The sequence below is a fragment of the Linepithema humile genome, chromosome 5 (assembly GCF_040581485.1).
Source record: "Linepithema humile isolate Giens D197 chromosome 5, Lhum_UNIL_v1.0, whole genome shotgun sequence".
NCBI classification, from domain to species: Eukaryota; Metazoa; Arthropoda; class Insecta; order Hymenoptera; family Formicidae; genus Linepithema; species Linepithema humile.
The window spans coordinates 23425337-23442788 of record NC_090132.1 but is presented as its reverse complement, the minus strand read 5'-3'; the positions used below and the strand labels follow the sequence as shown (position 1 = coordinate 23442788).

Here is a 17452-nt window from a genome sequence, read left to right as displayed (position 1 = left end):
GACTCACTATTATAGATATAACATTTATTAATTCGCTTAACAGATTTCAACATGATATTTTACAAACATATGTTATTTTTGCATGCTTCTCTGCTTTACAAAAGTACTTAAATATAACTAGCTTAATCTATTTGTACACTTTACACGCTTTTGTTACACTTACAAATACATAGGAGAATCTACATTATTTTTGTACAAAATAGCATGTTAAGATACTACAAGACGTAAGTGATTAAAGCAAAAGAAATATGTACTATTAAAAAAACGTGCATCAAAAATAAATATGCCCCATAATACCTCTGTACTTACTAAAATGTAAAGAAATATACTAAAAGCTTTGGTTTAATTGCTTCTCTAATATTGCATTAAGTAGATCACTCTTTCGTAAATAATTATTAACTTTGATATACATATGTACATAAATATGTACAATGTGTCTAGTTACAAAGGCCAAGTTAATATCGCGAAAAAAATGGTATCTATTTCGAAACTTGGAGTTATAGGCATTTAAAAATCAAAGTATATAATAAAATTTGTAGCTGCCTGATACAGATTAAAAGCTCACAACAACTGATGATGTTCTATTAAGTCTTCATTCAAAAATTGAATCTAAAGCCTCATTGAAACGATTTAGAACATTGTACACGCGCAGAACGTTGTATATGCGATATTAAGGAACCGACGTATACATCGTATGTACATCGTTAGAAAATCTTCAGTTCCTCATCTACATCTATTTTACGTTTTTACATCTTACCGATCTGTATCAAAAGTCTCTGTGCTAACTGTGCGCGACAATTGCAAGACGCGAAAGCAGAATTTGGATTACGCTCGAATTATACGCTTTGTGTGTCGGCGGATAGTTACTTCACATCAGTCTTTTTGTAAACTTAAAATTAAGCGTCGTAACGAAAGTATTATCGATCGTGCACTCTACGAAGATAAAGATTTGACTAGTTCGTCAAAGAACGTGTGTCATAGATCGAACTCCCAAACTCGCACGATCTACCTGAGTGCGATTACTTGTAGTATTCTACGTCATCCAGCATATTATCCGACGATGATAACGTTAGACTGCGTTCTTCGTGCATTCCTTTGGCATAATTGATTTGTTGTGATACCTGCAATCGTGACAAATTAATTATATACTATTAATATAAATTATATTAATTATAGCAATGTGTTAAAATATTTGTAAAACTACGATGAGAAAAAAAATAATTATATCAATTTATTTTTTATAATTAAGCATTTGAAATTAATGCAGTATAATTTTTTGCACTTACGCGTTTTGCTACCTCCTCGTTGTCGCAGCGCACTTTCGGCCGTCTCAACAGTTCGGCTACTCCGTCTAAATTAACTGCGGCCGAGGAATCAAATCTGGATATCAGCTCTATGTAATACAGGGTGACGTTATTGCTTTGCGGCTTCTGCATCGGTTGGCAACGCAGAAGATCCGCCAAATTGACTTGAGTCACCACCGCCTTTGTACCGCCAGAGATGACGCGCACTTGCTCGTTGGACACGAGCACCTTGAGATTCTCCGAACCGCTGCACAGACATTCGTAAGCCACGAAGAGCTCGGAGTAATCACGATTGTTGATGCTGTACAAGAACTCCTGGCCCTCAGCCTGCTGACGATTGTACGGCGGCAGTAATCCGGTGGAACCACTGACGACGCGCGGCGGTCGATCGCGCTTTGGTATAGCACGATGAGCGCTGTAAAATGAATTGTAGACGTTATTTCAAAAATGCGTGCACACTCCGCGCAGCCGTTACAAATACAATTGCACTACCTTCTGCTTGTCTCTCGTACAGCACTAGCCGTCTCCGTTGCTAGATCTAGAACCCCGACAACGGGTTTTGTGATTGTGCCGACTACTCCTCTTCCGAAACCCGCAAAGAAGCCCTATAATTTTATATTGTTTATTATTAATATAATATAAAGTATTATATAGATCATAGATGTATGCAGATATATATATTATATAGATGTTATTATAAATATAATTCTATAAATAATGTTTATATCAAAGCTATATTTATTTTAAAATTAAATATGTATTATTTTTATGATAGTACGTACCGGAAAACCTTCGCTAGTCGCACCGTCGTATGTCTGTTTGAATATACTAGTGACACCGCCTAATAAACCAAAGCCGAAACCTTTCAAACCGGCCACTAAGTGATCACTGCTGCCCGTAGTATTCGCCCGGATCCTCTGCCGGGCCTCTTCGTGCCTTTCGTCCATGATCACCCTTCCTAAACCGTCCGACAAAGACTCCGTCACTTTCGCTGCCGAATTCGAAATACCATGCGTCACGTTTTTCACTAGACTCTTCACACTGCCTTCGTAGATGAGCCCGGAAACGCCTTCCGTCACATCGTTCATAAATCCGAGCGGATTTCCTAAGAAGTCTACGGAACCTAGAATAACCGCAGCTTGCCATTTCAATTCCTGAAACATCATGATTCGTTTATTAAAAAAATAAACATGCCAGAAGCAAGTAAAAACTATATTCAGAATATCGTACATCTTTGTAATGCTTCACGATAGAATGCACCAAGAACTGGCTACTCTCGAAAGGATGCTTCTTGACGAACGGCTCCAATTCGATAGTAGCGTTCTCGAAGTTAATCAAAGTCAAGCCCAACTTCCTTTTTACAGCCTGCAGATGATGCGGTAATTTTGTTGTGGTAAGCACACTAAGTTTCACCTGGCAAATGAGAGAAAAAGAAAATTTATATAAATTGCACGTTGTTAATATTATTTGTAAAGCAGAGTCTTTAATAGGTTGATAACGCACTTGATTAGGAACGAGTTTCAGAGCGCCAAAGTAATATCTTTTGGCGTGCGCGGCGGACACTTCGGAGATAAATCGTTGTGCTTTGAAATCATTCTCGTCGACTGGAACTTCCATCTCCGACTTGCCAATTCCGAGAAAAGCTGCTAATTTTAAGATAAATTTCTCTTCTAAGTGCATGCATAAGGGCTTCACGCTCACTATGACATGCTTGTATATCTCGGCGTTCTGATTTTTCGACTGCAGTTTCTCGGCAGCCACGTGAAGCGCAGGTCGGAACTCGTCCTCTGTACGGGATAATCGCGACACAAATAAAACAGACGTGCACTGTGCTTCGAACAGTTGATTATCGATTTGTACGTCGGCGACGCTCAGATCCAACATGGTGTTGAACGGAGTCTGCACTAGGTTAAGGGAGATTCCAGCTAGTCGCGCGAACAACAATTCTTCCACCGGTCTCTGCGACACGATGGACAGTCCAAGTCCGGACGGCAGATCCAGCTTCAAATCTAATTCGCTAGAATCTAATTTCTGGACGTCGGCGTCGATCTGAATCGGTCGATGACTCACGGCGATGTGCGACCAATCGCGTTCCTCGAGTAAGGCGAACGTTTTCTTCTAAACATGAAAATATGTTTAAGGAACTAATAGAAGCAAAACGTATAAGAGTGATGTAAAGTCCACATACCCTCTCTTTTATGTCCAGAACTTGCAAAACGCGAGTCGGACCGTCAGTGGTCACTCTGATCGATAAGAATCCAGAACCGGGCCGTAACTTTTGTCTACCCACTCGCTGTTCGATCGGGGGTGAACTAAGATCGTGCGTTGGACCAAGTACAGCCTCGCTCCCTACAAAGACGGATGTTCCTTTGATTGTATGTGAAAATATTCAATAAAAATCGAAAGGCTTGCAAAAGCATTGTGTGTATACGCCAGAGTACGATAATGTTTTTTTAATCGTTTTAATGAATTAATTAATTATTATAAAAATTTGAAATTTTATTTAGAAAAAATCCCTCCTTTTTTTATCGCGCTTTGACGTTTTCAGGAAAATGTGATGTAATGCAGAAAGCGTTTGTGAAGAAAAAAAGATAAAAAAAGACATAACAAGCGGATATAGCACATAATACTTATGGTAAGCTCTTAGGAAAGCTTTTAGGATTTTTATGTGTACTCTTAAACTATACGTACACATTTGCCAACGGGCAACACTGCCGCCTGCAACATTCATGATCCATTTAGATCTTTTTAGTCAAAAGTGATGAGAACAGAATCATGGAAAATGTAAATCTTAATAAAGACAGAGAAATTATATAGACAACCGATAAATAATCAAAATTATATGATGCAAAATATAATATCGTAAGATAAGCTTCGTAATTTCAGTCAATTATTTAACAATTCCCGAGCCTATCATGAATGTCATTTCGTTGAATATTGAATTAAATTTAACGATATTCATTTTACTACTTTTTTGCGATTTATGCTTCACATTTATAGATAAAGCATCTGATTTATATCACACACGCATTAAAAAGAACACTTAGCGTGCAAATAAATAATAAATCGAGCTAATTTAAAACAACAGAAAATGATAGAGTGTCTAATAATGAAGTGCGAAAACCACACAACATTCGCAATAATCCAAATCGATTTGATCACTAAGCGAGTACGCGCTCCAAATGCGTACGAATGAAAGCAAGTCCCAACCTTTGCACAGTCCCATAAAGCCGTCTTTTGACTGAACGCACATATTCTTATGTGCACAACATAGACGTCCGTCGTCAGTGAATCGCCAAGTCTGCGTCGATCTTCGCCTAGGATCCGGCTTCCTCAAGGCGAGAGCGCAATATGTAAACGGTTGCGGCGCCGTGCCCGCTATATCCAAAACGTATATCGTGTCCGGGGTTTTCGAGTGCTTGTCTCTCGGTGGACTCGAGCCTGCCTCGACAAAAATAGATTCGTGTAAATTAAATGATATAAATCATTATTATTTATAGGAAATAATTTAGAAACCGAGTTTGCCGATTTATAATTTGTATCTATATGGTTTTGTTACATTACCTTCGTGCTGTAATTGTCCGTCGCCTGTCATCCTCCAAAGTTGCGCCCTGTCGCCGTACTGTTTCCTTCGAAGAGCGACCCAGCCGCCGGCACCAGCTTCTAGGACCAATCTCTGAGTTTCCACATCCAGAGGATCCAGATCGCTTTCGCCATTTCCGAGATCGGAATCAGTTTTGAAGGTGCCTGTCAAAACAAATTACACAATCAATTTTATACATCTTTATGTTTTAGCAAATTTACTTAAAATACAACACGCGTTTACCTGTAAACGCAATGTAAATGAAATTTTCATAGGTCAATCCTCTGCCTTCTCCGAGCACATTTAAGTCATAAGACGCTGTCACGCCTCCAGGTGCTGTCAGTACTAAACCGGCGGCTTGTATCGGTTCATCCAAGGCGTACGGCACCGACGAATGCGGTCTCACCGTCCATTGTAGATTATCGGGAATCCCAATCTGTACAGATTTGTATTTAATAGTATAATTAAAACTAAACAATTACAATAATTACGTATAAAATTCAGAGATTAATACAAAATATATATACAAATATAGGATTTAAAATAGCAGACATACAGACACAATATTCAAGTTTAAAGTACAAATATTTTCAAAATTCGAAAATAAAAATGTACCTGATTAACAAGCAAAGGAACCTCCGAGAAATTGTCCACTCTTATAGGCGGCGGCATAGTATCAGCGTCGGTGAATACGATGAAGTAAGTGGTCTCTTGCAACACTACGTCCACTCGTAGGAAATGCATCTTCCCCGTTACGTCCCGGACGTTAATAGTCAACGAGTAATTGTCGTCTAGCCTCATACCGCCTGACCACATGCAATCCGGAACATTAGTAATTCTGACGCAAAGTAATAGATCTTTATCCAGTCGTGGCCAATGGAAGGGCATGTGGCAGTCGGGCATAGTCGTTATATAAGTTGCCTGGGCATCCGGATGAAACTGAAACCGGCATGTCACATTCAATAAAATTATTTAATATAATCTTTCCTGATATCGTCAAGATTGGCTACATCGAACTTACAACAGTCGTCGTGAAACATCTCTGAGCCAGCTCCAATGTACAAGACGATTTGTTGTGCAACTGATACCTAGGCGATAGCGTGACTACTGTAGTAGCTCTGTATCTTCCTCTTGCCGCTCGAGTAGCCACGCTAATCAGATACACTATGTCAGGTCTGCCATCGCGCAGACTAATTCTTAGGCGATGAACCTGTGGAATATAAGACATACGTATTAAAATCGGTGTTGAAGTTCAGAAAAGTGATTGAGATATTTTTTATTCAGCAGCATCTTCTATAAATTTATTTTTAATACATTAGTAAAGATCCAAATAAGTATTGAAACAAATAAAACAATCTTGTTTAAAATTTATTTGAGACTTACGTGAATTCCAGGCTGCAGATGAAAGTGTTGAGACCACTGCGGTATTCCGTAAGGATGCACCTCGGTGCCAACTCTTACTGACAAAGTTCTGCTCGCTTCCTCGTCGCTGAATGAAAATAACAACGGCGCTACCATTCTCGCTCTCTCGTGCTCCTCGAATTGTCCTGCTGCCTCAATGCCGACTCCCTCTTGCCTGAACACTAACGGCAAGCCGGTTTTGTTTATGATCCAATAAGGCGCGGTGATATTCATCTGCACAGCTGAACCTTTCTCTACGACGACAGCTGCTTGCAAACAGAGCATCCTAGTTGCAGGATCTAGCAGTTTTATACGGCCAGTGTAAGAACAGCTGTTCGGTGGCAGTGTTATCTGAAAATAACGTGTTCCAAATTATTGTTAAATACGAGCTCATAATAATAAGATACATAAAATTATCGATAGAATATATATGACCGTTAACTAATATATGTACCGTTCCAGATATCGGATAACCGTCCAATGTAATCGTAATCTCCAGTTGCTCATTCAAATTGGCGCAATGCAAGTCCGCGCTGCTGCCGGGTGCGATTCTGCCACCTTCCACACCTGCTTCGTACATCAACTCGTATGGCAACAAATTTGTCAGCGTTACAGGAGCCATTACTGTAATCATGTGCGCTGGCAACACTTGTATGCCGTCAAGAGGATAATTGTTTCGTCTTACGGCTACGCACATTCTGTAGAAAAAAAAGCAATGTTACGTTGATCAATTTTATTAAGGAAAAGTTTCGTTTTGTACCTGAATATATTGTTCTGATTGGTTCGACAAGTAATGTAATTCTCCGTCACTTCCAGTGGCTTCTTAACTATCGTCCAGTCTACCGATTCCGTGCAATATTGAAACAAGTAGTTTGAGATAAACGGTTTGAAGCACATCTGCACTCCGGTGTGCGTCAGAGGCACAGATATCACCGACTGCGCCGGCACTTGCAGAATTCGCCCGGTGCTGGTCGAAGTCAACGGCAAATCTGAAAGAATACAATTTTTGATAAAGTCTGTTGATCGTCGTTAAGGAAGAATGATAAAGAATAATAAAAAATAAAAAAATAACTAACATCCAAGCTGATTCAACGATTTTTCCATCTTGATCTCGATTGGATGAGCTAGCTTGTTGGATATTTGAAGAGCTGATCGAACGGTGACCAACTTCCTGGCGGATCCCTCCAGCTCGACGGCAAACACGACTCTAGCTTTCGGTGTGAGTACTTGAAACTAAACATTTTTATTATTATTATTATTATTATTATTATTATTATTATATTTATTATATTCTGTAAATAATTATTTTAATTAAAAAAAAAACCGTATAGAATAAATAAAATGGGTAAAGCATGATAATGAGAAATATAAAATATAATATTACAAATTAATTAATATAAAGTTTTCTGTAGAAAATGTATATAAATGTATGAAAGTGTTTATATAATTTTAATAATATAATAAATACACAAAAATTGCTATTATTTAAATATGAATATATTATAATAAAATAACTGTACCTTTGATTCGACAGTGTCAGCGTTCGCGTGCCGGAAATAAATACCCACGCGATCGACGGTTACGGGATCTACCGCTTTCCATCCCTCGACGAGAACTGCGATCTGGTGTCTCCTAACGATATGTGTCGCATGATGCCTTAGCTTGCCTCTCTCTTCGAAGGTAAACGGCGTTGTATCTCCCGGAGACACTTCTATCCATGTGTCGTCCTTGTTCGAGACGTTTTTCGCTTGAGACAATGATTTATCGACATCTATTGTGTCGTCCGTAGTAGCGATGAATGTTTTGAACCAAAGTCTGCAGCCGGTGTCGTTCTTCAAGGCGAAAGGTATAAAGGGCGATCGGCGTCGATACAGTTGACCTCTTATCGCCGGTCTGCCAGCGGCTGTGCCGCCGTTCGATAAATAATAATCCTGCGTCCAATTGTGTTTGACTAGTTGCACGAGCTCCACTAATGTTAGAGTGACGTTAACATTCACGGAATCCTGAGAATCGATGGATACGTAGAGTCTCCGCGGATCGAACGAGCTGGTGATCCTCTGCTCCCATTGAATGTTTGCCCGCCACGGTTCGACGAACGGTTCCCAGCCGCTGAGCACTCGGTTATAATAATCCACGCCGAAGACGGCCGACAGCAAGCCAGGCTGCTGGTTTACCTTCCGCATGCTGAAATCCGCCAGCGTGATCTCCAGCAGCGGCACATCCGCGTCGCGGCAATCATCGATAATGCAGATCCGCATGCAGGCTGCTTGTAATTCTACGGTACGGAAGACCGATCCGTCGTTCGCCACGGCCGCTGCAGGACTCGTCGGCATCGCGTTTTGCGTCAGCCATAGAGCGGCGTCGTCTAGTTGACCGTCGCAGTAATCCAACGCGATCTTGCAGTCGGCCTCGGCGAAGCCCAAGCTGATCAGTTTCAACACCTGATCGTCCATTACTTGGCCGCACTCTGCTATCGCTGCCGCCGCTTCGCTCGACCGTTGCTTCGCCCACAAAGTCTGCTTAGGAAGCGAGCTCAGCATTCTGGAAAACATAGTCACATCGTGGTAACTTAATCTCACGCACAGCGGTTGCAGTTGGATTTCCAGGCACTTGTTTTGTGTCAGATCGAGACTCGCTCCGACCGGATCAATGATCGACAAGGCGGTCTCGTTCTCTTGGCCTAAAATGCAAGAAAACAGCTCGCAATGCGAGAGGTTGCAGGAGAGCGGTTTCTCGCCGTCTCTCGGCGTCGAACGGTATGACAGGACAGCGGTGGTCTTCAGAATTACAGCATTAGTGTCAGAAATGGCGGTGTCTTCGACGATAACCAGTTCGGAGTCCGTAATGTTGATTTTCAGCACGAACGGCACGGCGACGGCAGTGGCAGCGGTTTCGGCAGTTTCCGCTTCTTTATTGATAATTAACACTTGTGCGATTCCTGGTACAGGATCTGGCGCCGGCGAGTTCAGCAGCAGAAAGTCTCGTACAGCTTCCCACCAGTCCAGAATGGCGGTCAATCGCATGCTGTGCAGCAGAATAGTGGTTGCCGAGTAAGCCTTGCGCTTTCGATGATGCACCTCGGCTTGCACGCGGTCTTCCGCGGCCTCGATAACGTCGGCCGAGCTCCTCAACGGTTGCAGAATCCGCGTGAACACGTTGCACCGCCGGTCGATCGGCTCGTTCGCGAAACGCGTGTCCGTAATCAAGATCTCCTGCGACACCAGATCGATATCCTGCGAGCCGTCGCTCAGCGAGTCCAGCGTTAATCGAGATTTGATGAAATTGACGCACGCAAGCGCTGCGATGTTGTGACTCGGATGCAGTTTTACCGTCACATTCACCAGCTCGAGAATTATGCAGGATCGAGTCCACGTTTTCGCGCGATTGTCCGCCGGAATTGCGTACTCTACCGTGTGATTCAGATCCTGGACAAAAAGGCGCAGATCATCCAGATTCTCGCTGATGTTGTAAGACAGAAGACCACGAATCAGCATATATTGCGCCGGATCTAGAGCGCAGTCCATCGTCGACAGTATACCGTGTATACTGAGATCGGGTATGTCGCGGCTGATGTAAGTATCAAGATTCCGCTCGACGCGCAGCTTCAGGTGACACTTTTCTGTGAGCAGCGAGGAGCCCATCTTCTTCACGAGGAAGCCGGCGACCATCAGGGCATCCACGTCTTCGTTCAGGCTCGCGTCGTAACTCAGCCGCCGCGCCGCGTACACATCCATGTTGAGCAGCTCGAGCAGCATCACGTCCAGCAGGCATTCCGGAACGATCGTTGAGGTATCGAATCTGTTGTGCGCCGTGAGCTCGCCCAAATCTAGTAAAATCAACTCGTCGGACCTGGAGCTCACCGGCAGCAGTATTACCGGCGCGCCAGCATGCAATTCCAACGACAGTCGCGTGCCGCGTTTGTTCATATCTATAATAGCGCCGGCGCCAGTGCGTAGATTTCGCATAATGCTCCATAATTGCGAAAAGTGGCCGAAAAATGCCTGCAGCTCCGCCACGAATCTCTGCGTGTGAACGTAGTGCACCGCGGACATTTCCAGCTTGAGTCTGGCGTCGTGCGGCCGGTCCTCGCAGTCGGCGTAGCTCGAATATTGGAAGTTGAGCGCCTTTCTGCCGGACGACAGGAATCTCTCGCGGTAGAAACGGCCGTGCGGCGTCAAATCTAGCAGCGACATCGAGCCAAGCGATCCCGAGATCTTCGTTTTGCCGTCTTCCGCTTTGAGAATGTGCATGCTGGCGTTGGACACATTCGCCTTCGCGATCTCGCGCTCCATTTGCGTCAGCACCAGCGTCAGCGATCTCACTTCTATCTCCGTTTCCGATCTCGCCGGCAGATCGTCGTCGTCTGCCTTGCTCGAGCCCGTGCGATCGCTGTCCGGCGTGGCTCGATGCGCGGAGATTTCGCTACTCGCTGTCCCGGATAGGCCTGCAATTCCAAAGAAGTCAAACACCACCATCCACGACTCCACGCTTATCACTAAGTCCAGACAATTGAAGTCCACGGTTACCATTTTGCGATGGAACCGATCTTCCGGTGGGACGACGCAGCCGTTCTCCTCGGGCCGTGTCATCGTGATGCTCAATAGCACCAGATTCTCTTCGCTGGTGATACCGCCCGGTGATGGCGGCGGCGTGTTCGGCGTGTCGGCCGACGAGATCGTCGGCTTCCTGCGCCAGTGCGCCGGAATCGCTCCGTACAAAGTGTCGGTCTCCAATCGATCGGGCAAACTACCGCGACCGAAGGCATTCTTGTACTGCCGCGCGAACGCGAGATCCGGACAGGATTTCGAGGCACATGTGGACAATTTCGCGCGCGCGGGCGCCGACGACTGCATCATGTAGCGATGTCGCGAGCCGACCGGGCACAGCAGATCTTCCATCAGAAGAGAGCGCAGCGCGACCTGCACGTTCGACTCGTTTCGGTACAGCTTCTCGTATTTCACGACGAAATCGCGCATCGACAGCTCCACTAACGGCTGCTCCGAATGCGCCTGCTTCAACTGCACGCTGAAGGTCGGCAGCTCGAACGAGACCTTCACGCAGAGATCCAGCTTCTCCGAGTAGCCGGACACTCCGTCGGGATCATCGTATTCCGCGACCGCGGCCGTCGCTGTCACAGCGGGCATGGAAAATAATCGGTGAATCGTGTCAAGCAACTGCTCGTACTGGCCGCGCGACAAGGACACTCTCAGTGGCGTTATCACGGCGCCGTGCACCTGCACGATCGGCGGACTATTGTTCGTGAAGTCGCCGCCGTCGAGAAGAAAGCTCGTGCTCTGCGTCAAAGTGTTCTGCTTCTCCACGAGGATCTTCAGCGTCGTATCGTGCAGTATCGGTTTGCCGGATTCCTTGCACGAGTACATCTCGTCGGCTCGCATCGGCAGATTGCTCTGTGTCTGTCCGGTGTGGGCGGACATCTCGAGAGAATAAAGATTCATGTCGCGCACCTCCAATGTGACTTTGTGCTTCGCCATGGATTCCAGATGAGGCTCGTGGCGCAGCGACATCGTGCCCAGATGCGCCACGAATGCTTGTTTGCTGTGGGAGGAGCGCGGTATCACGAGCACCGGGCTCTCCAGCAGCACGTCCAGCCTCAACGACAGCGTGTTCGCGGTATCCACGTCGAGCGCGGAGATGCTCGGCAAGCGTTTGCGCGGCGGAATCGACCAGTCGTCGGCGTTCACTAAGCCGATCGCCATATCGGTGGCGGCCGCGCTGATCTGACGCGCAAAGTTGCTCAGGTACTGCTTGAACTCGTCGGCACACGAGCGCAATTCCGATATCAAGTGCGGCGCGTGAGTGTACCAGACACTGGCCACGCGTATCGTGAGATCGAGGTCAATCTCCGCGCAGCAATCCTCGTCGCTGGCCTGCCTGGTGCTGCGGCTGGCCATGAATCGGAACGCCTCCGGTTGTTGATCGGGCAGACCGCTGAAATGCTCGAGCGGATGCTGCGGTGGATCCGCCAGCGGATCTCTACCCACGCTGATTATTCGTTGATGCGTCTTTCCGGTCGGCGTCTGATCGAGAACCTGCACTCCGCCGAGAGAGCCTGAGATCGACGTGTCCGCGGCTAAGGTCGCCTGTATGCGCGCGTCCGTCATGGTCGCCGTTGCGATCTTCTGCCCCACCAAATGATTGTCTTGCACAACCGCGCGCAAAAGAAGCACGTTCAAGCGGTGAAAATCGAAGGTGATCTCCGTTCTCGTCGATGTCAATTTCGTCTCCGTGCTTTGATTCGCCGCGGAGTCGTCCAGGTTCGCGATATGCGCCGATCGCGATTTCTGCAGCGGCAAAATTCGTCGGAAGAAGCCGAGTAATTCTACTATCGTCTCCTGATTGGCTATGATGTCGAGATTGTTGAATTGTATGTTCGCCATTCTCAGATTCTCCGTGGGATCGTTCACCAATGTCAGCTCCAGGACAATCAGCGCCTCCGAGTCTAATTTTTCCAAGCCGACCGCCGAGCTATTCCTAGGCGAGTGCAAAACCTTGCCTTTGCTTACTAAGGTGGAGAGTGCGTTGGTGAGAGCGACGGGGGAAGTCAGTCGTGGCGGTCTCGCGGAATCCGGCGACTCGGGCGATACAGGCGAAACCGGCGACGTTGGTTCCGAGTCTCTCAAGCTGCCGGAAATGCTGTCCATGCCGACGTGCTTGTGACTGGCCACTAGCAGTTCAAAATCGGGCCCGAATTCTTGGAGAGCATCAACCAGAAGTAGTCCGTGGACGGAGAGGGAGACACTCAGATCCGCCATTCTTTTGCTAAGAGCCGCTTGAACGCCGGAAACTTGCAGCTCTGCCACGCTGCGGCCTCTCGATTGCAACTCGAAGGCCATTTGATCGATGATAAATTGCACCATCACCGCGTGGCTCAACGAACGATCGAGATTCTCTTCTCTTCTAGGACTCTCAGGCTCCGCTACATTGACGACTTCCGTCTGCGGGACATCGGCGGACTTGGAGAAGCTCGACAATAAATTATACATTAAATGTATCGCACCCACTTTCTGCTCATTCACATGCACCACCAGTCGCGGCAGATTGCCCGAAACGGTGACCGACGGGAAGCTGGGATCCGATGTGGTGAAAACGCGTCGTTCGACTTGCAACGATATGTTAAAGCGCTCAAGGAAGTGCAGAGTTGACATGCCTCTCGTACGAACGTGCTTCCAGTTGTCTTTCGCCTTGCCCATCAGAATCTGCAGATCCACCAGATCGATAGTGTATTGATCGTACAATTTCTTGTGCAACTCTGTCTCAGATAGGCACTGAAAGTCGGTCAGCGAGCCGTTTTCTTGGCTGCCAGGCGGAGTAGAGCAAGGCGTCTCGAATCTTTCCTCTTCTTCGTCGTCGTCGCTGATGGCGGGCTCTGTCTTCAGTATCTCCTGATTAAGATTCGTGTCGTTTGACAGATGCAACTTGCCGAAGTCGACCACCACCACGGCGGCGTTGGAATCGACGAAGCTCTCCACCAACAGGATCTGCGGCGCCGAAATCTTGAACTGCAAATCCCACGACGAGCGATACACGAGATCACCGTCCAGAATCTGCTCCCAATTTTTAATCAGCTGCCTCCTCGTGCGACGTTTCATCGCCTGGAAACGCTGATTGGACGACGCCGATCGGTGCGGCTTGCATATAAAGTCTATCAGCCAGTATATCACAGTCGAGTTGTACACGACGTCCAGGGATTGTGAGTACACGTGCAGCAAATGATCCGTGCTCACGTGCAACGGTCGCTTTTCGTAAACCAGTTCGAACAGATGGTGCGGCGTCTCCTTCGTTGCCTTTTCCTTCTCCGATAAACTGCGGACGCGCGACGTGCCGCTCGACGCTACCTGAGGCTGCACCAGGATGGGAAACGTAGAGTTCTCCGTGAGAAAATCGCGCAGATACAATGCGCCCAGACTGATGGAGAACTTGTGCGATCCGGACCTGGGTCGTGAATCATAACTCAGATTCACTCTCTCGAACTTGAGCTCTATCACGGTTTTCGTGCTGTCGCCACCGCGCTTTGCCGTGCACAGCGATATCGCGCCTTGCACCAGAGCGAAGTTGAACTGTCCAAACACCATGTCACGACGCAGCAGCGTGTCATCGTCTATGGTGTCCGCCAGAACGTCAAGTAGTTCTCCGTCGAACGTAGTCGAGCTGCCTCCGTTCTGCGTTCCGTTGTTGCTGGGAGGCGTCTTCGAATACCAGCCCCACCACAACGGAAACCATTGCTCGAGCATGCCGCGTCCCTGCGGCACCTTCGCGTTAGACTCCAGTTGCGATTTTACAGGTTTCGTCTTTTGCATGGCGAGTTCTCTCAACACTCGAAGTTCATCGAAACTCCGCTCCTGCTCAACCTTCTCCTTCAATGTTTTCGTTTCCTGAGGTAAAATTGAAGTGGGTGTGCCTGGTAGAAGAAGAAAATATAATTAAGTAAAATATTCATCGTCCGAGACAAGTCTGTCGTGAAAATTTGCGGAAGAATCGATATTTGTTTTTACCTAACAACTTAGCGTACGCTTGAACATAAAGAACGTTCTCTTTGGCTCTGACAAGCACATCTCCCCACGATGGTTTAGGTTTCAGCGTATCTCTGCCGAGATGACACCTGGCAGCGTACCTCCACCATTCTCTGTAACCTTCTTTAATGGGAACTACGGGTCTACAACGCCACTGTTGTTTACGGCGATCTATGCGATCAAGCTCCTTGATACATTTCACCATTTCTTCATATTGAATCTAAACATAATAATTTATCGCATTACAAAAATCAGAAAGTGTTTTATCGCAAATTGATTATACTCACATCTGTTATAGATAAAGGTACTTCATCCAAAAGTAAGTCTACTACGATACGTGGTTTGTTAATGGATCTTAATGGACGTTCAGTTCGATCTCTCTTAATATGCGCCCTTGCATTCACGGGTGATAAAATGTTCTGCTTCATTGCATTATTGGATTCGCTCATGGCAATCTAAAATCAGTAAAAAATATTAGTGTAATGTTAAAATAACGTTAATGTACAGATGAAATGAGAAAGCACAATATCAGTACATTTATATTATGTAATCTATATATGATCGTTATGTTATCATATATACTAAATTTTATATTACACTTACAGCTAGATCTCCTAAATTAAGACCACCAAAAAGTTGATCCTTCTTCACGTGGTTCCAATAAACAGAAAGACTATCGAGTTCCATTAATTTAAAAGACGCGTCCGTTAAATTCCATGATGTGGAACCAGGTATCCAACTAGCATCGCAACTTTGAGCAGTTAATGCTCCAATCCTAATACCGAATGCAATGCCATTATCTAAAATAGAAAGAACCATAAATTTCATTAGCAATAGTATTTTAATACCCAAAAATCAATTCTATATTTATATATATAAAAAATTGCTTACCTTCAGGCAACGTAACACCATCTTCATACCTAATATGAACATCTTTAATATTCAACTGTAAATTTTCGATGATATTTGTTATTAAAGATGTGCCAAAATTCATCCACGAACTATAGCTCGAGGCATAATAACCAGGATCATGATCTATGTCAGCTCTCCACCTGGCTTCCAAAGCTTCCAAACGACTGAGTTTGTAGTCCAGTATTGCTTGATCCTCTGCTTCACTGTCATACTATAAAAAGGGCATTGATGCAAAAAATTTTGGAAAAGATACAAGTACGTTTAAAATATAACGCTAATAACATTCATATTAAAATTCATCATTTGTAAATTATTTTCTGAATTCAGTTTTTGAGACTCATCAATAATTCGTTTTTTAACATGTAGAATAACATGTATTGTGATTACAGAAAATAAATAAAGTTCTTAAACATATCATTTATTTACTCTATAATCTTTATTAACATTTTGTCGACAATAAGAGAAATTCTTTGTAACAATTTACCTCGTCCAAATTAATTGGTCCTGCAACTAGGTAAAGCTGTTCAATACCTATCACCCATGATGCAGTTCTTATTTGTCTAACTGGTACTTGCAATCTAACTTTACCAATAAATCCAGCCTTGACTTCCACTGGTAGACCAATGTGACGCAAAGCTTCACGTTTCAAGGGTAAGTTTTCTAGTTCAACCTCCCCTAATAAAAATAAATTTGTCAAATTCGAATAAAAAGTAAATGCAGCGTAATTATAGAATTTTCATAAAAAAATTAATTAATTAAATACCTAGTTACAAAATTAATCAGTTCCTATAAAAACATTTGCATAAATAACAAAATATATGCAATAAACTACAAGACAATATTCTAATTGAAGTATGCAATTGGCACTAAATAAATGCAATAGAAAAAAAATACACATCATTTTCAATTAGCATATTATATAAAAGCTATGTATTTCAACAACACGTTAGAAATACATTGTTGACGAGTCAAACAATATTTTTTTAAAAATTCTACAATTTAAATATGAAGTGTAATATAACCTCACCTGATAACATAGCAATGCTCAGCTGATCTGTGTTTAAATTTTCCACATATTTGCCGATATAATTGTTCAGCACCCAAGCTACAAGTCCTTCTAACATTTTGACCGAACGAGACCTTTGCTACTTTTAAAATGGAAATATCTGCATGAATAGGCATAAGTGAGGTTGTGGGTTAGTCCTCTTATATTTCGTTCGAATTCTCAAAATCTGCGAAATAACAACACGTAAAGATAGCACATTTCAAAGGATCATAACTGGCACTCATACGATCGGTACCTTTCACATGTTGACTATTATTAAAAAGTCAAAATTTGTCGGTGATTTGCAAATCCATTTTGAATAACGGTTTTTCATTGACAACCACCGACAATTACCAACAACCATGACAACCACTGGTTGCATTAAAAGAAATAAAAAAACATACTGGACGCGATGGAACGTCTGTGGCCATATGCAGTAAACATTTCTTAATTTTAGGCCGCATTCACGCAAATCTGCAAAGCTGCAGGGACATTCGTTCTAAAAAGTTTTTTATTGGACATCTGTATAGTGCATCGAATGCAGAATACTGGATCCAGTATGAATCGTTTATAAGGATTTTTATCGCAAGCATTTTTTATCGCCGTTAACAATCATTGGTTAAAACGCAAGACAAGCTTGTTTACATTGAACTGATTTTCGACATTCGTATATACA

At 44.4% G+C, this 17452-nt stretch overlaps 1 protein-coding gene across 2 annotated transcripts; it reads right to left on the bottom strand.

Moving 5' to 3' along the window:
- Positions 1 to 3: 3 nt before the first annotated feature.
- On the bottom strand, positions 4 to 17235 carry Vps13D (vacuolar protein sorting 13D). Of its 2 annotated transcripts, XM_012363693.2 has the most exons (25): positions 17033 to 17235; positions 16759 to 16963; positions 16216 to 16406; positions 15711 to 15942; positions 15423 to 15619; positions 15107 to 15274; positions 14802 to 15039; positions 7809 to 14707; positions 7365 to 7521; positions 7049 to 7277; positions 6743 to 6986; positions 6271 to 6639; positions 5909 to 6097; positions 5503 to 5826; positions 5131 to 5323; positions 4869 to 5051; positions 4515 to 4745; positions 3996 to 4022; positions 3493 to 3653; positions 2808 to 3422; positions 2535 to 2717; positions 2087 to 2458; positions 1797 to 1909; positions 1287 to 1719; positions 4 to 1121 (listed from the first exon to the last, which is right to left on the bottom strand). In XM_012363693.2, the coding sequence occupies exons 2-25, from the start codon at positions 16853 to 16855 to the stop codon at positions 1020 to 1022; spliced, it is 12147 nt and encodes a 4048-aa protein (XP_012219116.1). In that variant the 5' UTR covers positions 16856 to 16963; positions 17033 to 17235; the 3' UTR covers positions 4 to 1019. The 2 variants fall into 2 exon arrangements, with proteins under 2 accessions (XP_012219116.1, XP_012219117.1); XM_012363694.2 differs by lacking the exon at positions 3996 to 4022.
- Positions 17236 to 17452: the final 217 nt, after the last annotated feature.